Source organism: Polypterus senegalus, chromosome 12 (genome assembly GCF_016835505.1).
Source record: "Polypterus senegalus isolate Bchr_013 chromosome 12, ASM1683550v1, whole genome shotgun sequence".
Classification (NCBI taxonomy): domain Eukaryota; kingdom Metazoa; phylum Chordata; class Cladistia; order Polypteriformes; family Polypteridae; genus Polypterus; species Polypterus senegalus.
In genome coordinates this window covers 22,201,436-22,227,156 of record NC_053165.1, presented here as the reverse complement: position 1 = coordinate 22,227,156, position 25,721 = coordinate 22,201,436, and the positions used below count along the sequence as shown (strand labels likewise).

The window sequence follows — 25,721 nt, the reverse complement described above, 5'->3', positions numbered from 1 at the left end:
ACGCTGGCTGGCATTTCTAAACTGTACCATTCTGAGTGGGCACCAGTTTTGTGCGGTACAATGAATTAGTAGCTAAAACTTTCCAGTTTGCACCCACAGTTGCTTGGCTTTTCCATCACTGAGAGTGTTATGTTTTTGGATTTCTCCACTGTCTTTAATGCCATCCAGCCATCTCTGTTCAGAGACAAAGTCAAGGATACGGAGGTGGATGAGCCTGTGGTGTCCTAGATGATGGACTATCTGTCGGGTGGACTGCAGTTTGTGAAGTTCAAGGACTGTGCTTCTGACACGGATATGAGCAACACTAGAGCACCACAAGGAGCAGGCCTTTCTCTTTTCCACTTCACTCTGTACACCTCAGACTGTAACTATAACAGCAGGTCACGTCACTTGAAGAAATTCTCAGATGATTTTGTACTTATGGGGGTGTATTGATAAAAGGGATGAGACAGAGGAGAGAAATCAAGTGGAGAACTTTGTTTCTCAGTGCAAAGAGAAATGTCTGAACATTAACATCAGCAAAACCATTTTCCCGTACCAAATACCCTCTATGTCCAGTCACTACTCAAGGAGTGGATGTGGAGTTGGTCCACTCCTACAAGTATTGGAGGTCCACATTAATGACAGGCTGTACTGGTCTCTGAACACAGAGGAACTATATAGAAAAGGGCAGAGGAGACTCTTTTTTCCTCAGCAGATTGGGTCCCTTTAATGTGGGAAGCAACATCCTTCACATCTTCTACAGTTCTGTGATGGCCTGCAAGATTTTCTATGCTGTGGTGTTCTGGGCTGGTAACTTCACTTCAAGAGAGGCCCACTGAATTAACAAACTAATTAAAAGTGCAGGCTCAGCTATGGCATACACTGCGAACCACTGGAGGTCGTAACAAAGGAGAGAATTAAAACAAGACCAAAGTATGCATGTGTATGTGTATATTTATTTATTTACTGATTTATCTACATATTTTTGTATTATTTTATTTAAAGTGCCTAAAAAAGCTTTAAAGCCAAATATCCCCCTGGGGACAAGTAAAGTTACTCTTTCATACACATGGGAAATCATAAGCAGGCTAATTCAGTGTCCTGCAGCAGTTGTCTTAATGATGTTGCAGTCCCACATACTAAAGAATATAAAATTAGAAATGAGCTCCAGATTATACATTGATAATGACTGGACAGGTAATTATACATCTCTATCTATCTATCTATCTATCTATCTATCTATCTATCTATCTATCTATCTATCTATCTATCTATCTATCTATCTATCTATCTATCTAATCCTGCCTACTACACTTAAATCTATCTATCTATCTATCTATCTATCTATCTATCTATCTATCTATCTATCTATCTATCTATCTATCTATCTATCTATCATCCCATACATTATATAAAGAAAGCACTGATGCATATATTAAAGGTTTTTTGAAAATATTTGACATATTTTATGACAAAAAACAATAGCATAAAGAAAGTGCAACAAGGCAGTGATCAATTAGTCCACCATGTTTGTTCACTTGAAATGCATATATATATAAAATGTCGAGGTAGGTGTGGGGGGCTTCCACCTGAATTAGAGAACTACATCAATTGTTTGGCATGATTCAGTATTGGGTGAGCACTAGATGGCCGTGCCATGGGCTTATGTCTTCTTAGGACTCATTCCTACTTTGTGTCTAATATGCCTGTTTTCTGAATGACCGTGTATTGGTCTAATTCAGCCCAAACAATGCATAGATAGATGGATAAATGACTGGACTAAAAGTAAGGCTAAATAAAAAAAAAAAAACACAGGTAAAGAGGGCAGCACTACTGTACACCCCAACTGTGTCCACCACCAAGTAGTAAAGTATAACAGGTGATGCGGCCTAAAAGGCACCTAGCAGATGAGATGGGATTCTGCAGAACTTTTCTGGATTTTCCCTTAATTTCAGCAGCACTGTGTAGTTAGTACATGATTGATGAGAGGTTTATCTGATTATCGTAAGCATTGCATTTTAATCATACTCTATTAAATTACAGTATAGTGAAGTGTAACTTGAAATTAGGTCTCAGTTGAGAGCATAAGAAACCACACCACAAGAGCACAAGAAACCACAATTCACTTTGTGTCTTTGTACCTTTTTCTCATTTTAGGACTGAATCGGTTGCAGAGAAGATGCTGACAAACTGGTTTACCTTTCTGCTCTATAAATTCCTGAAGGTGAGTTCTCTCTGATAATTTTTGGCAATGTCAAGAAGCTATAAATCTGTTTTTCCAATGAAGATACAATCAGCCTGATATCAAGAGTCATTGTGGAATAAAAAGTTAAGATAAACTAATACTTGTGCGCTGTGGGGCTGAGTCCTGTACCACTCCTTAGTCGTACACTGCGGCTTTTGGGCAGTGCCTTACATTTATGGTAAATTGGTTTTAGGTGAATGTAGAAGTCGTGAAAAGGACAAGGGTAAAAAAATCTAATTTTGTTTCTGCTGCCTAATCTTCTACAGCAGTTGACAGCTTACGTCACCCAACAGCCCTTGATTCAAGACCTCCATGGATTTTCTATCAACGCTCAAGTTAACTGGAGTTCCCGGGAGTATCAATCCTACTTTAGCCCTTTTCAATGTTCAACTCCAAAGCCTGCTAGCCCCCTTTTTTTCTTTTTAAATGTAGGCATTTGTATGTGTCTTTTATCTTGAAATTTGATTATTAGTGGCTGGCTATTTCTCTATAGATAGAAAGCCACAATCTTGATGTTAATTTTTTGTTATCTGGTCTTCCTAATCGCAACAATTATGTAGTCTGTTTTTCAAATAATAATGTGCCATATTGATAGCTTTCACAGAGGGGGATAACAAATACAGAAAAACACATACTGTACATTACACTGTAGGCACTAAATTCTTGCTATCCGCAGAGTCTGTTCAGATTCACTTATGCGCTTTTATAAAATTGTAACCCTTTCACAACATCTGCTGTCTAAACATGCCTATCCATAGGATAAGGTCCTCGCTAGGTGCCATGGGATGGGGCAAGGATGGGCATCTTGGTCATATTAGTTGCCATATGTGGTAAAAAAAAATCTAAGAGTCTTATCACACATGAGCAACATGTAGGACAGGTCTGTAACGCCCTTAGATGTCCAGGGCTGCACATACACCACACTGAATGGATCGACACATTTCTACTTGACGCAGACAGGCATGGGCAATCCCTTGAGCCCCACTGGTGTTAGGGACCAGAGCTTACAGTTGTTCCCTATGAACGAGGAATTCCTGGTAAGTGCAGGTGATAAGCTCACACTGATTTAGTCACTGCCCTTGGGACGCACCAACCGTCGCTAATGGTGATTGGATGGTTTAGTGAGCCGCGGTCTCTCTTCACATTTGGCCTTTCTTGGGTTCTGTGGAATTCAGATGTGTCAGTAGTTGATTATATTGTGTGTGCGCCGTAGATCAGTGGATCCAAAGCTCAGACCTGGGAACCCGCTGTTCCTGCAGATTCACTTATTCGCTATTATATAAGTGTAACCCTTTCACAACACCTGCTGTCTAAACAGTCCTATCCACAGGATAAGGTCCTCGCTAAGCACCATGGAATGAGGCAGAGATGGACATCTGGGTCATATTATGGCGCTTTTCCACTGCATAGTACGGCACGACACCGTTCAGTTCATCTCACTTTTGGGGGGTTTTCCACTGGGAACAGTACCTGGTACCTGGTCCTTTTTTTAGTACCACCTCAGCCGAGGTTCCAAGCGCGCCGAACCGTTACCAAAACGTGACGTGTAAACTGCTGGTCACTGATTGGCCGGAGAAAATCTTCATTACTGCGTCACTGGCTATTCTTTTCTTTAAAGGTACACACACGCGGAAGTTTGTGTCCCGTCTCTCCATCGCTGGACGCAGTTTGTTGCATAAGTGGATGAATGTTTCTTCAGACATTCGAAAGTTCTCCAGCCACTGAGTGTTTGTAAAACCGGGAGCAAACACATCCCACCACAGTGAGGCACGGTTAAATGTCCAAACAGATGGTCTGTTGCGGTGACTTTTTTTCAAAATGTTGAAGATCTGTAATATACAGAATCAGCATTTTAATGTTACACTGGCAGTTAAGTTCATTTTATGCTTTGCAACAGTGATAAAAGTTAGCTAGTGATGTGCTATTTTTAGATGCTTACCCTTGTGCGTCATCGAGCTAAAAGTGTTGTCGTTGTCTGCGTGTTGTTGTAAAAGTTCCACTGTGTCACGGCAGTAGAGGCGGCGCAACTATAACGACACGTGAATAATCCCGCCCACTCTAAAGCGGTACTAAACTGCGGTCGAAACGCAAACCGAGCCGAACTGAGCCGAACCAAGGTGAGCTGTACTGAACCGTGCTGTGCCGTACTATGCAGTGGAAAAGCGCCTTTAGTTGCCATATGTGGTAAAAAAAAAAATCTACGAGTCTTATCCCACATGAGCAACATGTAGGACAGGTCTGTAACGCCCTTAGATGTCCAGGGCTGCACATACACCACACTGAATGGATCAACGCATTTCTACTCGACGCCGACAGGCATGGGCAATCCCTTGAGCCCACTGGTGATAAGGAACAGAGCTTACAGTTGTTCCCCCACGAACGAGTAATTCCCGGTAAATGCAGGTGATAAGCTCACACTGATTTAGTTGCTGCCGATTGGATGGTTTAGTGAGGTGTGGTCTCTCATCGTATTCTGTTCTGTGAATTTCAGATGTGTCAGCAGTCGATGACGCTGTGTGTGCACCTTAGATCAGTGGATCCCAAACTCAGTCCTGCGGACCCGCTGTTTCTGCAGATTTTAGTGCCATCCAGATTCACAATCTTTGATAATAACTGATTTCATTTTATTAGCTGCCCTTTTTTCTCTTCTCCTATTCTTTATTTAGAAAAGCACAGCAGTGTAATTGTTATATTTTTAAGCCATTTACAAATGTTTCTGTTTTGCCTTTTGCTTTAAATGCTTAACTCTCTCTCTCGTTGATTTCCAAGTCTTTTGACCATGTACTCTGCACCCTTCATTGTATGCCAATAATGCCAATAATAATAAGAAGCAGAGCAGAAAGCACCACTGAATGACAAAAAGCTGCAACTACTTCAGCATCAGACCCACTCATTAGTTACTAGTGGGTTAAATTATTAGAACACCAAGTGAAGCAGAATGAAAATACGTTATAAAATAAATATGTCACGAATTTATACATTTTAATAAAAATTTGCAAAATTTGGTTTTGGCATTTCTACATTACCCCCAAAACACAGAAACTGGGAAATAACAGCTCACATAATTGGACTATTAGTCTAATTAAAACCAGAAGGTGGCTGGAGCAAAAACTTGCTGCCACAGGGGGTCCCCAGGACCGAGTTTGGGAGCCCCCTGCAGTAGATCATTATACTCTGTTTAATGAATTCATCTCGTGCTCTATCGCATTTCAGAGATGCTGTCTTGGACTGAGATCTGCATAGGTCCTTGGAGGAAGGTGGGACCACCCTGAGATAACGCTTGCTTTGGCCTTGTGTTGCAGCAACAGGATTAGTCTGGATGGCAGGATATTTTTGTTGCTTACACGCATACACACATTTACACCTAAAGGATTATTAGGAACACCATACTAATACGGTGTTTGACCCCCTTTCGCCTTCAGAACTGCCTTAATTCTACGTGGTATTGATTCAACAAGGTGCTGAAACCATTCTTTAGAAATGTTGGCCCATATTGATAGGATAGCATCTTGCAGTTGATGGAGATTTGTGGGATGCACATCCAGGACACGAAGCTCCCGTTCCACCACATCCCAAAGATGCTCTATTGGGTTGAGATCTGGTGACTGTGGGGGCCATTTTAGTACAGTGAACTCTTTGTCATGTTCAAGAAACCAATTTGAAATGATTCGAGCTTTGTGACATGGTGCATTATCCTGCTGGAAGTAGCCATCAGAGGATGGGTACATGGTGGTCATGAAGGGATGGACATGGTCAGAAACAATGCTCAGGTAGCCCGTGGCATTTAAACGATGCCCAATTGGCACTAAGGGGCCTAAAGTGTGCCAAGAAAACATCCCCACACCATTACACCACCACCACCAGCCTGCACAGTGGTAACAAGGCATGATGGATCCATGTTCTCATTCTGTTTACGCCACATTCTGACTCTACCATTTGAATGTCTCAACAGAAATCGAGACTCATCAGACCAGGCAACATTTTTCAATGTTTAACTGTCCAATTTTGGTGAGCTCGTGCAAATTGTAGCCTCTTTTTCCTATTTGTAGTGGAGATGAGTGGTACCCGGTGGGGTCTTCTGCTGTTGTAGCCCATCCGCCTCAAGGTTGTGCGTGTTGTGGCTTCACAAATGCTTTGCTGCATACCTCGGTTGTAACGAGTGGTTATTTCAGTCAAAGTTGCTCTTCTATCAGCTTGAATCAGTCGGCCCATTCTCCTCTGACCTCTAGCATCAACAAGGCATTTTCGCCCACAGGACTGCCGCATAGTGGATGTTTTTCCCTTTTCACACCATTCTTTGTGAACCCTAGAAATGGTTGTGCGTGAAAATCCCAGTAACTGAGCAGATTGTGAAATACTCAGACCGGCCCGTCTGGCACCAACAACCATGCCACGCTCAAAATTGCTTAAATCGCCTTTCTTTCCCATTCTGACATTCAGTTTGGAGTTCAGGAGATTGTCTTGACCAGGACCACACCCCTAAATGCATTAAAGCAACTGCCATGTGATTGGTTGATTAGATAATTGCATTAATGAGAAATTGAACAGGTGTTCCTAATAATCCTTTAGGTGAGTGTATGTAGTCATCAGTATGGTTCTTAAAGCTGCTAACTGAAGTAATGCAATGTGATTTTTTTTTATTTTTCCTTCGAAAAGATGAGTCATCTTTCGAGAACTTTTTTCTTTATGTCTGTTTTTTAAACCGGGGATTAAGATTTGGCCGCTGGCGAGGGTGTCTGTGGGAAAAGGGTTCACAAATGAGCACTCGGGCACCGGTCAAGCAAATGTATCACTTGGAATAGAATATACTTAACCATTCCAACTTCCTTGTTATTTTTGCCACAAAATTTAGGGGACCGAATATTTTAATGCTATTTTATCCTTCACCACCCGAGAGGGAAATGGATGATACTTGAAGTGTAGTAATCGCATCCCGTATCGGGCAATTGTTACAAATTTAATGGCTGTGTTAATGACATGCAGTGCTTTCGTCCCTCTTTATACCATGCTTGTTCATTCTGCTGTTTTTCTATAACTCTTGCTCCCATGTATTGCATCCACCTGCATTAATGGACACAAAAGCTCAAACTGAAGATAATTTTAAAGACAAGCGTGTTATCAGAAGGTCTAGAGATGATGTATGCATGTTGCCGCTAGTTAGCAGCTGTCTCTTTAATTACTGCAGATGCTAACGAGATGTGAACAACATATGGTGACAGAGGGAGAGTTGGCACTTTATGCCAAAAGTAGAACTTCTGGACCAAAAAAAAAAAAAATAAAATCATCATTCTACTGTTTCTTATTCTGAAGGAATTGCCCGTATTCCTGAGAGCCCCCTTAACTGACCAGTCCGATTTTGGCCTAAGGATTCCACAAAGAGAAAAGGAAAATCATGAGTAGCTCTGCATACACCACATTTCCAGTGACGGCGCTTCATTTCTGTGCATCTTCTCTGCTTTAGTCATTTGCATTTGTCTGACGTTTAAAATAGCTATCAGTTCTGTTTTCAGGATGTATATGTATGTGTGTGTGTGTTTTATTTTCTGTCTCTCTGTTAAAGTGCCATATAAATATTGTCAACTCTCTTCTCAGAAAAAAAAAACAAAACAAACAAACAGTCACTAGAGAAGAACATCAAATGTGTGGATCCTAATCAGCCGATGGTGCCCGAGCAGTTTCATCGAGTTGAATGTCATTAAAACAGTTTATAAAGATGACATTGACTGGCATTTCCGACACATACCTCTCATGTCCATCACTTATTGATGAAGTTCCTATTCCTATGCACCATTCATCATCTGCATCTGTCTTTGTGAACCGAGCGCAAACTGTTTTTTCTCTGATCATCTTCTCATAGTACTAGGGTGTTGTACCGTGTTAAGAAGAGGCCTGAGTTGCCTCGAAAGCTTGCATATTGTAATCTTTTTAGTTAGCCAATAAAAGGTGTCATTTTGCTTGGCTTTTCTCCCCATCTTCTCATACAATGTGAATGTTGACCTGTCAACATTTAAATGAATACAGCAAGAGCTACTTTTACAAAATGAAAATGGCCGAGAGCTACTCATGTTTTCTAACGTTTCTTCTCATAGCTTATTTCATCTCAAACAAACTGAATAAGCTTGTTTTGCCTGAACATTCACAAAATGTTGGTGTCCACAACTCACATTTTGCATTAAAACATCACAAAAATATTTAGTTCACCTGCAAGTGCATTTTGTATGTCTGTCTGCATTTGCAAGAGCAGCTTTAGGCCCAGCACAATTAATGGTCACAAGGAACTGGCTTCTCCTCCAGCTTACTCCTACTCCAGCATTTTTTGGGACTATCTCTGAAATGAATATGAGTCTTTTGCAGGGAATGATTAAACATTAACCTATTTTATGACCCCAATTGTTAAATCACAGGGTTTCCAGGTGCCAAGGCCTTTCACGTCGGCACAAATGGCAATTTAAACAGTGTGAGGGACATGCCAGGGCCAACATCAGAGCCAGAATTAGTTTGGGGTCCTTACCTGGACGGGACACCCATAACATGTAAGGACAAGGAAGAGCAATAATTCCTGCATATTGTTATGTCCCCCCCAACCCAACCCAACCCAATCCATATGTAGGATGGCAGTAGCCCTGAATATCAGTACCCATTTAGACACCCACAGGGAATTCTGGGAATTATAGTTCAGCAGTGCAGCCCTGCTGGTGTCCGTGGGTGCCACTAGAGTAGGGGTATCCAAACCTAAATGAGCTAATTTTACAAAATGAAAATGGCTGAGAGCCACTCATGCTTCCTAACGTTTCTTCTCATAGCTTATTTCAACCCAAACAAACTGAATAAACTTGTTTTGCCTGAACATTTACAAAATGTTGGTGTCCGCAACTCACATTTTGCATTAAAACATCACAAAAAATATTTAGTTTACCTGCAAGTGCATTTTGTATGTCTGTATGCATTTTCTAGTGTATCTCACACTATTGAATTAAAACATGAGTGCTGTCAAAACAAAACAATGCAATTCCAAACACACAGATCTGACGTATTCATTTGTCATTTTGTCACATGTCACTGTGTCACTTTATTCACAGGTCCAGTCACATGTGTGATGTGTTATTTAGTTAGATGACTCAACAAGAGAAGCAGGTGTCTGGTGGAGTGGAGCCACTGAGGTTCACTCTTCTGGAGTCATTTCAATGTCCGTCTGTCAGTCTTGTTCTGAACTTTGATTTCATGACATTCATGTCAGACTCACAGAGGTATGGAGACCCAAACAAAGCAGACATTTTCAGAGCTGCTTGGTGAAGATTCTTATAGTTATCTGGCTCTTCTAAGCTACAGAAATGCTGAGAATGCTGTTGAGACTTTAACTGCACATTATTTTAAAGGTTTACAAATATATAATTTATAAAATCCAATGTCTCTCTGTTTGTCTATCCACTTTAAACGAGAGAACTACTTAACGGATTTAGATTGGGTTTTGTTCTAGAATTTGCTTGAACATTCTGGTAGATTTTGCGACTTCTCTCATTTCTCTATGTATCATAGTTCGCTTGCCGTACCGATTTATTTGCACGAATACAAGAGAGGCACAGCGGGCCGAGGGGAGGGGCCTTCCTCACTCACTCGCCATCTTCGGGGCGCGGTCCTTAACTCCACTTAGCTAGCGAACGAGAGAACAACTGAGTTCAACTTTGTTTGATATTTAAAATAAAGTGTTACTTAGGTCTTGATGAGTGTGAGTCCGGATATTCTCTTAAGTGTATGCCACATTGAAAATTTAGATTGCAATTCAGATTGTGGATCGTGATTTGATTTTTTGGAAAGATGGCCCACCCCTAATTTGACTAATCAAGTTTTCAAATTTATGTTGAATTCATTTATCGTTCGGTGAGCTACTTGGAAAGGGGTGGCAAGCTACCAGTCGCTCACGAGCAACGTGTTGGAGACCCCTAGTCTAAAGAAAGTGATTGTTTGGGTCTCAGTTTAATAGCAGACTTAATTAGAAGCCCAAATGGTATAAAGTATGAAAGTGACTCAGACATTTAGTCGAAACCTTACTTTATACAAGACGGTAGGAAGAATTAATGAATATAACACGTAGGTGCAGGAGTCATCTGGTCATGTGAAAGTATGTTTCTGTGCAAAGGCCATGGCGACAAAACTAGAACATTACCTCCTCCTCGTAGTAAATTGCGATGCATTTGGGAAAGAGTGGCAGTGACAGTAAGAGGATGATCGTCATGTCCAGCCAGTGATATTTCCTATTGCTACCTCATCTCGTGTACATGTTGCCATGTTTGGGTTGCATCATGGTGCAGAAGCGAGCTTTCTCCCATTCCCTACCTGAATAGAAAAAGTTGATGTGGCCAAGTTGATGGGATTTTCCATATTTTGCATCACAGTGATAGCAGACTTTCACACCCGTTACATCCGTGGCATATAAATGACATCTTCCATCCCAGAGCACTGATGTGCTGTGTTTAAGATGCAGACAAGCTGTTTGACAAATCTGTGAGAGGTTTTTCTGGAGTGTTAAACTGCAAAATAATAAGCAATGCTAAGCTTACAGCTACTAAGAGAATTCTGCTCCTCTTTAATTTTATTTATTAGTATGGCCCTGAGAAAACTTGGCTGAACAGAAAAAATGCACTTCCAGATGTCCTGATTATCCCCATGGTTGGTAGGCCTGGGCTTTTACTTTCTTTTTTTCCCCTTTTTGTTCCTTTTATTATTTTTATAAGAATACATTGCAATGACTATTGCATTAAAGTACTGGAGCACATCAAATTTGATTTCAGCATTATCCTTAGCCCATCAAGTTGTACAATACATTACTCCACGATCACTCAGACATACTGAAGTGTCTTGATGGTTATCAGAGGTCCAGGCTGCTTACTTAAGGACAACTTTAATGAGTGCTTGCCAAATAATTAAGAAGCTTTGGACAATTCCTCGAATATGAAGTTTGATTGTTTTACTAATTGTAAACAGAGTAGGACCACTTTTTTTTTTTCCTACTGAGTTGTAATTGGTGGTATGGGACGTTTCCAGTTAAATAAGCTGAGATGACAAGCAAGCATTGTGGTGTAAGAAATCACAATGGATTTCTCAATATTATGCTGTTTGTTAACGCTCTAATTGCCACTGTAAGTAGATTAAAAGGATTAGTGGCCCCAATGATGTCTGTTATATAGGCAGAGATTCCTTCTCAGTATGGTCCAAGTGTGGGACACTCCCAAAACATATGAATAAGTGAGCCAGATGCTCTTGGTCTTGTTTAAATACTGCAGTCATGCACCGACTTACAGCTCCATTTGGGACTGGCCATTTGGCCGTATGTCAGATTAGCCATATGTTGGCCACATAGTGTGTAGGTCATTGCAACTGAGGCATTGTGGGTCTGGTGTGGCTCACTGATATGTATAATTTAACCATCAATACAGAGTAGCACGAGCCGAACTTCTCATCTGAGTGATGGGTCCATGTAAAGCAGTGTTTGACAACCATTGGATCGCACGGTTGCCAGATCACGTGTAACCATTGTTGGTTCACAAATGGGCCATGGTGGATTTCCAAAGCCAATGCTTCTTGAATTCTGGGTCATGACCCAGGTTGGTGGGTCACAGGTTGCCATTGTTGGTTTGTGATTGGGTCATGGTGCATCACCAAAGTGATCAGCCGAGCTGCACAATATGTTTCCCCCTATTTAAGTGAGCTTGTTTCACTAAGGGGGAACCCCAAATCATGCTATGTTTCACTAAGTAGGGGGATTACAATTGCTACTAATGGGTCATCAAGGAATTTAAAAAAGCAAAATTAGGTATGAATTGCCTCAACCTGGGTGGCCCTAAATCGGAACTTGACTATAGTTTACAGTATATGACCCAAGTCAAAATAAGTGTGTGTGAAAACAATGTAATGTACCATTTTTAGTTGAATTACAGCATTATTTATACAAATTGAAGAGGCGTCCATCTTGTTAATGGCTGAATTCCATTTATCAAGCCATCTATGGAAGAATATTTCGAAAGAAAATTGCTAAGTGTAGAAATACTTCTCATATCTTCATCTATCAAGTTATTGCTCTACTTGATTATGTTTTGCGTATGTTTCTACTTTACTTGAGTACAACATTTTCAGACTACTTTTACTTAACTACATTTTCAAACGCAAATTGCTTCTCTTACTCCAATATACAGGGTGGTCCGGATCTAATTTTGCAGATCCAGATAGTCTGGATGACTTTGATTTATGCGGGGATGATTCAAGTTCGGCGCAAAGACGATTCTTCATGTCGTCAGTTCGCACACGTCCTAATGGTCCGAGATTTTTCGGGTGATTTTCTATGTAATAAACTTAAGTTATAGCATAATGAAAATTGCATAATTAGATCTGGACCACCCTATAGTGTGCAAGACACCATTCATGCAATATTATAAACCAGAAAACAAAAGGGCTACACAAATACTTACAGCATTTTACACAGTTGTCTAAAATACAGGCTTCATTCACCCACTTTAGGAAAATTCACATATGCAAAGAATGTGGAACAATTTTTAAATGTACGTCGTTGGCTCTAAAACCCGATAATCTACACAATCATCCCAAGTGCACCTCACCACAGCTCACAGAACGCGGTGGAATTGGGTGTTGGAGATCTGTAATCCCAGCTAAAGGCCGCAGTGAAGTATACGTGTGCGTTCACGGGCTGCTGTTCACTCACATAGTCATGTGTGTTGCTCACAAGTCTTACAATATTATCTACATAAATAAAATGTATTATTATTATTATTATCATCATCCTGGGCGTGACGGCTCCATAGCAGATTGGTGAAACAGTTAGAAAAACTGAAAGTCCCTTGCTTTGAATGTGAAACTAGAAGTGATCAAGTGAGATCGAGTGCTTTACTAAACATTACTAGGGTTTATTTTAATGACTCCTGTTATTATTACACTAATTCTGTCAGTTGTTGCAGTTCAGTGATATTTGAAAATGGGGGTCATTTTGGGGCCAACGGAAGCTTAAAAATGTATTCCGTTTAAATCAATTGTAATTTGGTCTTGGTGTTAGGAACATTCACTTTGATGAAGGGGTTTTCAGGGACGGATTAGCACCTTAAAACAGTGTGGTGCGCCTTTCCGATTAGCAAGTACCACGCTGAATTAAGATGTCCCGCACAAGCTGAATGTCACTGCCTCAAGCTGCAGTTTCTTGGCTCTGAGTTTAGTCATTGTAATATTTAAAGAAGGTAGTCTGAATTATTTTGGTTTTGTAAGAGACAAAAAAAACAAGAAGAGATCCTACATACTTGTACTTTTAATACTCAAGTGTAATTAATATGCGATCTTTAAAGCTAATATTTGTCATGGGCAACATTACTTTTACTTGCTACTCGTTCCAATAAGGTGTCCCTACATTTACTCAAGTATGGCTGTTAGGTACTTTATGCAGCACTGGTTGTACTTGAACTGCCTACTACACTGGTCACCACATTCTAAGTAAGTGTCGACCCACCAAATCCTGCTAAACTGGCGGTAGTTCCTAGTGGAAGGTGCACAGAGCGAAGCAAGTCAAGAGTCCAGCTCTGTGTCTGATTACTAATCTCATCCGGTTTTGGCCCCCCAGTTCATATGGGTGAATGGTTGACGTTATCTTTTTGTTTTCTTTTTTGCTGTTTCTCATCTTTAGGAATGTGCTGGGGAGCCCCTCTTCATGCTCTATTGTGCTATCAAGCAACAGATGGAGAAAGGACCTATAGATGCCATTACAGGTGAAGCCCGGTACTCCTTGAGTGAAGACAAACTCATTCGACAGCAGATTGACTACAAGACGCTGGTTAGTATGAGGCTGTGGACCCCGCCACAAACCCCCCCGAGCATTATTGCGGATTAAACTGTACCTGCTTCAAGACGAATGTATTTGAAATGCACATTCAGATTCACTAAGCCTCAACATTGGCTGCTGTTATCTTCATGGATTTTGCAGAACTAAATCAGTGCCGCGTATATCCACTCCAAAGCTGACTGTGAACTCTGTTCAGATAAAGAGTTTATTAAGTTTGAAGGAATTATGTTGTGATGAATTTAATTTTAAGAGACTTACATAACAATCAGCACCCACCTTTGCCCATCCAACCAAGGGAGAAGGGGTGCTAAGAGAAGAGAAGAGCCTGACATGTTAGCTACAGTGCATTTGTTTGTCATGTACTTGTGTATTGCATTAACTATTTACCTGAACACCTTCCTAAAGTGAAACACTTCCAGCACAATGTAAGGCTTACATCGGAATTCAGCTTAGGGGCTTACTCTTTATCGTGGAGTTGGGGTTGGAGGGCATTTTAGACTTTAGCCCCAGTGACAACAATGGCAGCCGGTTTATATTCAAGCAAGCGACTTTTTTAGCTTCTCTGCATAAAAAGCAGACTCGTTTTTTTTTTCCCCAAATGAAAATTGTAATAGGTGTTTAACTCGAGTGCCTGTCTTTCTCTCTCCTCCAGACTCTCCACTGCGTAAATCCAGAAAATGAAAATGCCCCAGAGGTCACAGTGAAAGGGCTCAACTGTGATACCATTACTCAGGTGAAAGAGAAAATACTGGATGCTGTTTATAAAGGAATGCCATACTCCCAGAGGCCTAAAGCCGCGGACATGGATCTTGGTAAGACAGGGCAATTTATGTGCACTTGTATCTTTTTTTTACTAATGACATGTCCACAAGTGGTGTTATGGCAGAGAAATACTGTAGGGCGATGTTCCCGAAATTCCTTACAAATCTTTAGAGTTGTAACGCCAAACCCAAGACATTATGGTTTTCAGATTCCTCTTTATTACCAGAGTCTTATGTGAATCGGAGTTTTCAGAAATGCCCACTTTTATTGTGAAATGAGCGTTACACTGGTTTTGATTAGCCACAACACTTATCATTCTTTTACATGGTAAAGATTGAAATTAGCTTTTGATAGTTGGTAAAAAATAAAATTACGTCGCAGTTTATCTACAGAAAGTTTTTATGAGAAACAAATCACGTCATGTTCTTGGAGGAACGTTTTCTGTTTTAGAACACGCTTGATTTCATTTCCATTTATTCTATTGAATGCACTTATTTTCATGTTTACAGCTACAAAGATAATTCACGTATAATAAATGTACCCACACATACTGTACATGTACATTATGAACTGTATGTAATATTCTGTTTCATTGCATTGTATTCATAACTTGCATTAGAGCAGGGGGTTGGTTCTCAAACTCACTCCTGGGGGGCCCACTGTGGCTGCAGGTTTTTGTTCCAACCAGATTCATATTCAGCGACAACTGATAACGCTGAGCTCAATTAATTAGCTGGTATTTGTTATTTCACATTCAGAAAAGCACAGCAGCATGATTTTTACATTTATAAAACATTTAGAAATTTCTCTACTTTTGCTATCGATTGTAATTCTTAACCCTCCCTTTGTTGATTTCATTCTATGTTGCCCTTTCTCTGTGCAGGTTTCCCCTTTCATTGTATCTTAATAATGACAATTAAAAATGAGTAGAGCAGACACGCTGGCAAACAACACTGAAACATGAAAGGCTGCAACTACTTTAGCGTCAGACCCACTTATTTGAAAATAATGCATTAAATAAACAATTAGAACACCCGGAAAAGTAGAATGAAAATCAAGATGAAAATATTGTTTTAAAAAAATACATCGTTCAGGGTCTTGTTCAGAAAGCGTACGCCACTTGAGACGGCCTTCCCCTCGCCCAAACACTAACTTGAAGGTGAATAAAATAGGTCCCTGATGTTAAGTTACTATTTTAGGGCTAAAATGATAACAGAAATGTGGAACCTACTTATATACTTAATCTTAATTATTGTGTGTGACAGATAGGGGGCGCTATCGCTCCCTTGAACCCTCGGACAATCTGTCAGACACCAGGTAAATGTCCAATAATTCTTTATTCGGACAATTGTACAGTGCACAAGCACCCTCCTCTCCACAATACACAATTAATAATCACTAATACACTCCACCACTCCCAGACATGTTGCCACCCTTCCACCCAGCTCAGCTCCCTGTCTGGGAGTTCCCACAGTCCTTTTATAGTCCGTGACCCGGAAGTGCTTCTGACCCCGCAGTCCATGTGACTTCCTAGCACTTCCGGGGTCAGATCAAAACTCTTCTTTTCTTCGTCAGCCCAGAAGCAGTTTATTTATTCCGTCCTCGTGACCTGTAAGTACTCCCGGGCTGTATGAAAACCAAACGTCTCGGTGTCTCCCTGCAGCGTCCCCTGGTGGTGCCGACATTATCCAGCAGGGCTGTGTATTAAAACTCCATAGTCCATGATGCCCTGCTGGAATTCGGGGCATCTTCATGTTGCAGGGAGGGCGGCTTGGGGGTCTTGGCCGGGATAAGCTGCCGGTCATAGTCCACATGTGAAACAACCAAGTGGCGTCCACTTTCTGAACAAGAGCCATTATTCGCACATAACTGCTTGCTACATTTAATATATACATAGGATCTTTTTACCTAACTTAGTTTTCTAATTTCTATATTGTTCCCAAAACACAGAATCATGGAAATATCAGTTCACTTAATTAGCCCAGGAGTCCAATTAAAAACAGAAGCTGGCTGGAACAAAAACCTGCAGCCACAGGGGGTCCCCAGAATCGAGTTTGGGAAGCACTGCCTTAGAGTTTAAGAAAACAAGTAGCAACAGACATTTTGGTCCCCTTCCCTGCTCTAATATGTTACTGAATAATGAGGATCAGTTGTTTAAATATTTAGGTTAAAAAAAATCAGACCTGATTTCATCCCACCCTGCCACTAGGAATTGGACTTCGCGTTTATAATGAAGATGTCTGCACATGGAGTTTAGTGCCACAGTGAAGCACAATCATAAAGCAATTCCTGAAAACCTCAGGGTGGGTGTGTTTCACTGGCTGCTGCTGCTGCTCATCTATCTGTTAAAAGTCAAAAGCCATTTCTAAGGCTCTGAGGTCTAAATAAGCCCCAGTGACAGCCATAATGAATAAATGTAGCAGATTCTGGACAGTTTTTGACTTTTTCAAAAATGGGCATTCTGCCCAAATTTCAAATAATTAGGTGGAAATTCTTTTCCAAGAAGTCACAAAGAAGGCTAGCATGACATCTGGTGATATATAAGAAATGTGGAGAAGATCCATGCAAAAACAAGCAATACCAACAACTGTCTACTTCATTCTAGAGTGCCTGTAAAATGTATTCACCACCATGGAAGTTGTATTAAGACTGTGACGCGTGAGTCTGTGTCTTGCACCCTAAAGACGAGACTGAGTCTCAGTACTTTATCACAACCAGCTTTATTCAATTTCGAAACCGGAACAGCAAGGTTATTTATTGTAGCGGGACCCACCATTCTGCTATACACAGACATGGCAAGCATGAATGGCCGGGGTCGGGTCAGTGGCCAAGTTATAATGTTCCCTGCATCACCCATCAGGCGACCGGCGCTTTGAGTGTGGCACCGGTCAGCTTGTAGTTGTTTCTGTGGCGCTGTGAACCTGCGGTTGCTTCAACCACCAACAGACTCAGCAGTCACGTTTCTGCGTGCCGTCAAAAGAGTTCACAAGTCTCACACCACACTTTGGATTTAGTTTGACTTTTTTGACACTGATCAACAGGAGAAAACTCTTCAATGTGAATGTGAAAACAAATCTCTGCCAGGTGGTCTAAATCATTTTCATATATAAAACACAAAATTACTGATTGTGTAAGTATTTAAGTGACACCCCTAAATCATCACTGGTACAGCCAATTGGTTTTAGATGTCACAGAAATAGCTGAATGGAGATCACTGGTCTTAGGTTTCAGTTGATTGTCATAGAAATGCACCTGAATGTGGACAATCTAACTCGTGGTGAGTCTGCACGGTGGCCTAACCTACACAAACACAATGAAGACAAAAGAACACTCCAGGCAACTCCATCAAATGCACAAGTCGGGGGATGGAGAGATGAGATTAAGAAATGGAAGGAGAATGTCACAGCTGTAAATTTGCACAAAGCAGACGGTCCTTAAAAACTGAGTAATCGTTTAAGAAGACAACTAGTGAGGGAGCCCACCAACAGTCCTATGAGAATGGTGAACATTCTCCACCAACAGCCCTATGAGAACTTGGACGTAGTCACAAGCCATGGTGGTTGAGATTAAATGACATCTGTTAGCCAGATGCTAAACCAGTCTCAGTTTTACTGGAGATTTGGCAAAGAGAAAAAGCCACTGTTAAAAAGCGCATGTTACATCTCAGTTAGAGTTTGCCAGAAAGTACACAGGAGACTCTGAAGTCAGCTAGAAGAAGATTCTAGGGTCTCTTGAGACCGCAGTTGAGCTTTTTGGTCATGTTTGAACACTGTGCATTATCAAAAACATACCATCACCTCCATAAAGCATGGTGGTGGCAGCATCATCGGGTTGTGGGGTATGCTTCCCTGCAGCAGAAGGCTTGGAAGTGCGGATAGTAAAGTGAATGGGACACAATACAGGGAACAAGAAACCTGTGCCTCGAAAGAAGATTTGTTTTTCAGCAAGAGAAATTAAACTTAAAATTAATAATGTGCATGTCTGCCGTGGCCAAAGTGGTCCTCTGAGGCCAAGGATCTGCACTGGCAATCGGAAGGTTACCGGTTTGAATCCCGTAAACTCCAAAAGTGACTCTACTCTGTTGGGCACTTGAGCAAGTCCCTTAACCTGCAATTGCTCCGTCCTGAGTATGATAATAATGTTTCACGTCCAGCCCTCCTGCAGGGAAAAACCTGGGTGTTGGTGGCAGAATTGGCCATTCCATCTGAAGTAGAGTGGTGCTGAGGTGTCACCTGTTTCAGTGGCTGCACTTGGGTCCTAATCTGGAATCCTCAGATGATTTGTCATGTGGTGGGTGCGGCAATGCACTGTATCAGCACCTGCTCCTAACCTCTGTCTCTACCATGGCCAAGTCAGAGTCCAGATCTCAATCCAACTCTGAATTTGTGAGTGGACATGAAAAAGGCTGTTCACTCGCAATCCCCATTCAACCTGACTGAGCTTTAGCAGTTAACACACGAGAATGGAGGAAAACGGCAGGTGCGCAAAGCCGATAAAGAGAGAGGCCTGTGCACCCCGACTGAAGGCTGTCATGGCTGCCAAAGGAGCTTCTGCTAAATACTGACTTGAAGAGGGTGACTACTTGCATGATCAATTATTTTATCCTTTACATTTGTAATTAATTTAGTTCACTTTACAGAGGATATTTTCACTTTGGCACTCAAGAGTAATTTTCTGTTGATTTAAACATTGGACTTAAAGAGTAGTTTTCTGTTGATTAGATTATTGGATTAGACTAGGTAAACTTTATTAATCTTATGAGAATATTCAAAGATATACAGCAGCAGAAACATAAAAAATAAAAAGTTGTCAAAGAGCCCAAATTAAATTTCACTGATACAATGTTGTACAGTAATCCCTCGTTTATCGCGGGAGATAGATTCCAAGGCCGGCTGCAATAACTGAATTTCCGTGAAGTAGGGACACCATTATTATTTAATTATTTAACGTGTATTTGGACATTTTTAAACCCTCCCTGTACTGTTTACAACCCACCCTTTACTCTGTTAATAACAGGGACAACTGTTAAGCAATATGAAATCGGTAGATAAGTTTACAGTTACTGTATAGCGAAGTACACATACCTATATATGACGTGATGATGGTGATGAATATGCTGTGCAGTAAAAATGATGACGATGAAGGTGATGATGACTTTTACTGCGCAGCTGATGACTGTATTTTACGTCTCTAAAGACAGCGGTGCCATTTCCTGGAGCACCTCTTCTACGGTTTCCGAAGGTGTATCCGTAGTAGGAGTAGGAACTGGCTCTTTCTTGCGAGGCTGCAAAAACATTGTGATCAGCAGCTGCTGCCGCAGCTTCTTTTTCCGGTCGAAGAGCAGCTTGAAGGCGGTCATGACGTCGTCGACCTTGTTGCAAAATTGGACCGATCGAACCATATCGTCGTCCCATTCCTATGACCGCTCTTGCAGATCCTTAGCCAGTCTGTAGCCACAGCCGCGAACGTTCTCCCTTCCTTCAACATATCCAGAAGTTTCACCTTCTCAGCGATCGTCATCATTCTTCGTTGGCGTTTAGGCTCAGCACCAGCCTTGGAAGAAGGAGCACGTTTGCGAGCCAATGCAGGGGGTGAAAATTGAAGCGAAGTTCAACACAAAGAAACCACAAAAAAATCGCACACAGTACAGGGTAAAGTAAACCGCTCGGCGAGAAAGCTTGAAGCGAAATGGCTGCGACAAAGAGACAAGGGGAGTTGCTGTGGGATCTGGGCATCATTTAAAGCACCAATCACGGGCCCGATTAGAAAGCGGGAAGCTGTGATTTGTTTTCTCCATTCCATGTACCAATCACAGCCCGTGTTACAACACACTTAGTCACCAAACTTGTTTTGTTGTTCTTAGACTAGGAAATACTACTACTATATTTAACAACCCGCGAAGTCGTAAATCCGCGAAAAGTGAACCGTGAAGTAGCGAGGGATTACTGCATATCGATACAATGTGAGAACGTCAAATGGAGGGAATACTTTTTTAGCCACTGTATGTTTCTTAAATAACAGAAATGTAATTACCAAAAATGTAGCACATCTTTTCTTAAAGAAACCCATCTTGCATAATGTAAAATGTCTACATTTAGAATCTACTCTAATGTATACTGTATGTTTGAAGAAGGGGCCTTCTCCTTGTCTTCTTTGTACACAGACATACAGGACTCGAACGTTTTTCTTTCTGGTAAGAGGACCTTTGGTTAGATTAATTTTTTTTTTCTTTTCTAACTCGAGCAGAGTGGAGGCAGGGGAGAATGGCACGCATCATTTTACAGGATGAAGATGTGACAACCAAGATTGACAATGACTGGAAAAGATTAAACACGCTGGCTCACTACCAGGTATGATATGGAAGGAGACTGAATTTTTTCATAGCAAAAAAAGTTCATTTTTGCCATATGTTGTTGTTTTTTGTTTATTTCATGTAACTTTTCTTTCCCAGATTCTCCCTCTGATTTTTAACAGAATCTTTAGGATTGCTGTGCTTCAGTGTTTCCATACACATATGTGTGTGTGAGTGTACAGTATATGAACATAGTGTGTATATATAAGACATACAATGGTGACCTTCTGTGTCGACAGTAATATTCACTCTAGTAATCAAAAACTCAGGATTAGCACCACATGCAGTGTGACAAAACCCCTGACCAGCCAGTTCACAGACCACCCTGGAGAGCAAAGCAGGTTATTACAGCTTATTGCCTGCCTGTATGAGGAAATACTGTTTTAATTGTTCACAATATGGGATGAACAAAAATACCTAAATAAATAAAAGTCTTCATAAAATAGCAAAATTTTAGTCATAACCCTGAGATGGCCATATTTTCTTATATAATACGCTAACGTGGCTGTCCGTTTATCTGTCGAAGATTTTAAAACGACTGTAGCTCACAAACCGTTTGACCTATGGATCTGAAATTTGGTACACATATACTACGTGACATCTACTGTCAGCTTTCAGGGTGATGATTTTTATTAGTCTTTTTATTTTTATTTTATTTTATAGTAGAATCAGCGCTCAGCAGCAGCCGTGCGGCGCGTGTGTGCGGGCACCGATCTCATCCCTACCACCTTCGTGGTCATTTCCCCTACCTCTTCATATCTTAAATCATTCTTGAGGCAGATTGAAAAATTAAGAAAAACGTACTAAGTATTTGCAACACAAACACTGACTTAATCAGTTTTAACGTGAAAAGATACCGACGGGGGAAGAGAAGAAGCGGGCCGCTAGGGTGGAGAAACGAAGAGCTGCTCAGGACACAGCAAGCGCATCAACCTCTGAGCAAACGAATGCTAGACGTATAGAGAAAGAGGATGAAAACTATAAGTCAAGTGTATTCACAGTATGCCATTACTGGTTATAAATAAACATTTCAAAAAATGATGACTGCACTCTTTAAAATAACCGATCCCACTGTGTGAATCTTTTGATTGATATACTTTGTTAATCCCTGAGGGGAAATTGTCTTTTCACATGACCGTTTAGGAGGGTCAGCCATTGTATGTCGCCCATGGAGCAATTTTACAGGTTAAGGGCCCAGCGAGGTAGTAACGGGATTTGAACCGGCAACCTTCCAGATAGCAGCATAGATCCTTAACCACAGAGCCAGCACCGAGGTATGACATAATTCCAGAGGCTATCTGCACACTTCCATGCCTGCAAAGAAAAAGAGAAAGGAAATACTGTTTCTTGCCTTCCTCTAAGTGAACCTTTCCACAGGGTCTTGTGTTTTAATAATAATGAAGGCAATTGCTCTCGATCGTCCTTCACCCACCATTTCCCATTAAGCAGATCCCAGGCGCCAGGACCCATTATAACTCTGAAAATTTCTCGCAACAATGAATAAATTAGTAATCGACAGTAGGCATTGACCAGTTGATAGAATGAAATGGATGTCATTTCTGTCCCTATATATCTACATAGTGTGTGTGCTGATACATTATAACTATTTAAATGTACCGCTGCCCACCTTTCACAAATATTTAGATGTATTCATTTGCCAGTCTGCTAGTTACTGCTGGCCTTTACAGCCACAAGTAATTTTTCACAGGCCACCTTTACCCTTTAAATCCAATGACTGGTTTCAGTTACTGTATATAATATATTTCTATCCCCCAATATCTTTCGAACAACTTGGTAAAATTCAGCGCTAGCCAACTGAGCCAATGCCCTGGGGCACTCCGTCTTTCAGATGCTGACAGAGGACTGCAGGGATTTGAGGAGCAGTGGTCTGCATTGCTGTCTCCCTGCATGCAAAGTGTGATAGCAGCTGGGAAGACAGTCGACACTTTTAAGATGTCAACATTTACATTATACAGTACACGTATACCCACATCCGCACACAAACACACACACACACACACACGCCTCGATCTGCAATGCAAGTGAAAAACGGTTTCAGGGAAAAAAAAAACAGGATAAACAAGGTCAGGAATCACAGATATGTTGATTTGCCATGCTGTAAAGAAGCATTTGCACCAGGCAGTGAATGGAAAGAAATTGAATTACTTTTGTGCTCAGCAAACAGAGATTCTTTCATTTGAAGGTAAATTGGAAAAAAAATTGCAGGAAAGAAGCTTTACTTTGTTTTCTTTGACAACATATGATCAAAAATCACATGCACAAAGGCCTTCAGTCTCCAGGACTGATTATTTATATTCTTTCAGACAAATTCATTCCGTGTGCACATTAAAAGTATTACACACACGTAGATGCAGGCGAAGGCAGAACCTTTTAAAAAGTGCAATCTGGCTAAGTGTCCAAAGAGACGGACAAAGAAATGCCAATGTATATTTCACGCATGCATTAGCATTTCTAAAATGCAGGTAACTGCTGCTCAGAGATACAATTCATTTGGCTTGAGAATTAAATGAGCACATAAGGCCACCCAGAAAACCATCTCATTTAATCCCTGGGTCTGGACTGATTGGATGTGCGGGAACGTTTTTCTTTAACCAAACATCCTATGTTAATCTGCATCATCCTCCTTCCACATGTTCTTTAAAGCTTTGAATAAGATGAATCCGGCCAGTTAGTAAGAGAGTAACAGATGCTAGGATCTCCTTTACGACTCTGAGTCCTTAACTACATTAAAAATGATGGAAAAATAAGCACTGCAATGTTCAAGAAATTTTCTGTCCAAGCTTGCCTACTTATGGGAAACTGTACTGTATGTCTGTTTAAAATGTATTTTAAAATAAGCATTAAAATAAGCAACTTATGTGAGCAGCTGCACTTTTCAGAAAACGAAACCATCATATCTGAAATTTACAAGGGTATCCTTTTTTAAATCACCAGTCGGAATCTTCATATCACAGCCGTGTTCTCAGGTTAGAAGGAGACGTAGTTCCCAGAGATGCCCACCAACAAACCCTCAGAATGCTTTGATCCCAGCATGAGCAGGGGGGGATCAAACCAGGCCACTGAGTTCCTTTCAATAAGCCGTTAAATCCCAGACTGCCCGTTTCTTGGCAGATTGTTGCCACACCTAAGCCTCTAGCACAGCAGCATCAATGACAGCAAGATAATGCTGCAGTTTTAATTACTCATTTTCGAAAAGATTTTTTTTTCCCCAACTTGAAAGTGATCACACCAGGTTTAAAATAAATAAATAAATTAATTCTTGTATAAAATATGTGTCAGAACAAAAGCAATCAAAATGTAAGTTAGGCTCTTTATTTTCAAAATGAACTGTTAGATCTCTGTGCTAACTGATGGAAATGGTGCCTAAAGCGTCCTGGGTTTTCAGTTCTAATCAAATTATTTGTAATTAAACTTTTACTCTTTGATACACCTGGGTAATTATAAGCAGGCTAATTCAGTGTCCTGCAGCAGTTGTCTTAATGATGTTGCAGTCACACATACTACAGAATATAAAATTAGAAATGAGCTCCAGATTATACATTGATAATGACTGGACAGGTAATTATACAACTCGGCCGTCCTCTTGTCTGCTCAAAAACATGATAAGAATAAGAGATACGTGGCCACACACAGGCACACAATATTACACAAAATCTCTGTCTTCCATACACAATATGACGTTTATTAATTTCCAGGCCCTGTATATGTGTGTGTGTGTGTGTGTGTATCTATCTATCTGATACTGCCCTTCACATCTATCATATAGTGCCCTTCACATCTATCTATCCTGCCAACCTATCTATCTATCTATCTATCTATCTATCTATCTATCTATCTATCTATCTATCTATCTATCTATCTATCTATCTATCTATCTATCTATCTATCTTATCTATCTATCTATCTATCTATCTATCTATCTATCTATCTATCTATCTATCTAATGAGAAAACACAGAACAAGAAAAAGGTTGAGGGATCCACCCGTATACTTTGAAAATTAGGGATCAAGTGGCAAACAAATTTTATATAAAACTGAGTAGTAAGTCAAGACTGAGTTCAATATGGGAGTAAATGGGATAGGGATACAAATGATACGTGGTTTTATAGAGGACAGGCAGGAAGAGGCGTGTTGTTTGGGCTATACCTGGAAGTGAGGGCAGGCGTGGAATTTGCTAGAAAGACTGTGCAGGAATCAAAAGTGAGGTTAGGTAGTCTTTCCATCTGTGCATCTGTTGAGGAAGGAGAAAAGGCGTGAAATTGCATTGTCAACCCTTGGTCTGGTGTAACCACACGTTTAGCCAAGCCCATTTACATGCCTCCCATGCGTGTGTGTTTGTGTGACACTATCTATCAATTTACTGTAAATTGGTTATCCCATATTAACATGGATAGTGAAATTAATGCATATGGCACTCCTTAATAGATAAGTAGTTAATATTTCACACAGTTCTTTCTCACTAGCAGGTGGCAGGCAAGTCCTGAATTATGCAATACGTGCAGCAGGTATGGTTTACAGTACCC

At 40.8% G+C, this 25,721-nt stretch overlaps 1 protein-coding gene across 3 annotated transcripts in view; it reads left to right on the top strand.

The window, feature by feature from the left end:
* LOC120541257 (plexin-A1-like) overlaps window positions 1-25,721 on the top strand; it is a 710,643-nt gene that overhangs the window by 645,094 nt on the left and 39,828 nt on the right. For 2 of the 3 annotated variants that reach the window (XM_039772729.1, XM_039772728.1), the window contains 4 exons: window positions 2,140-2,206; window positions 13,908-14,054; window positions 14,716-14,875; window positions 21,069-21,175. In XM_039772729.1, coding sequence (XP_039628663.1) covers window positions 2,140-2,206; window positions 13,908-14,054; window positions 14,716-14,875; window positions 21,069-21,175 — 481 coding nt within the window. The remainder of the gene's footprint in view (window positions 1-2,139; window positions 2,207-13,907; window positions 14,055-14,715; window positions 14,876-21,068; window positions 21,176-25,721) is intronic. The other variant, XM_039772730.1, reaches the window with a different exon arrangement.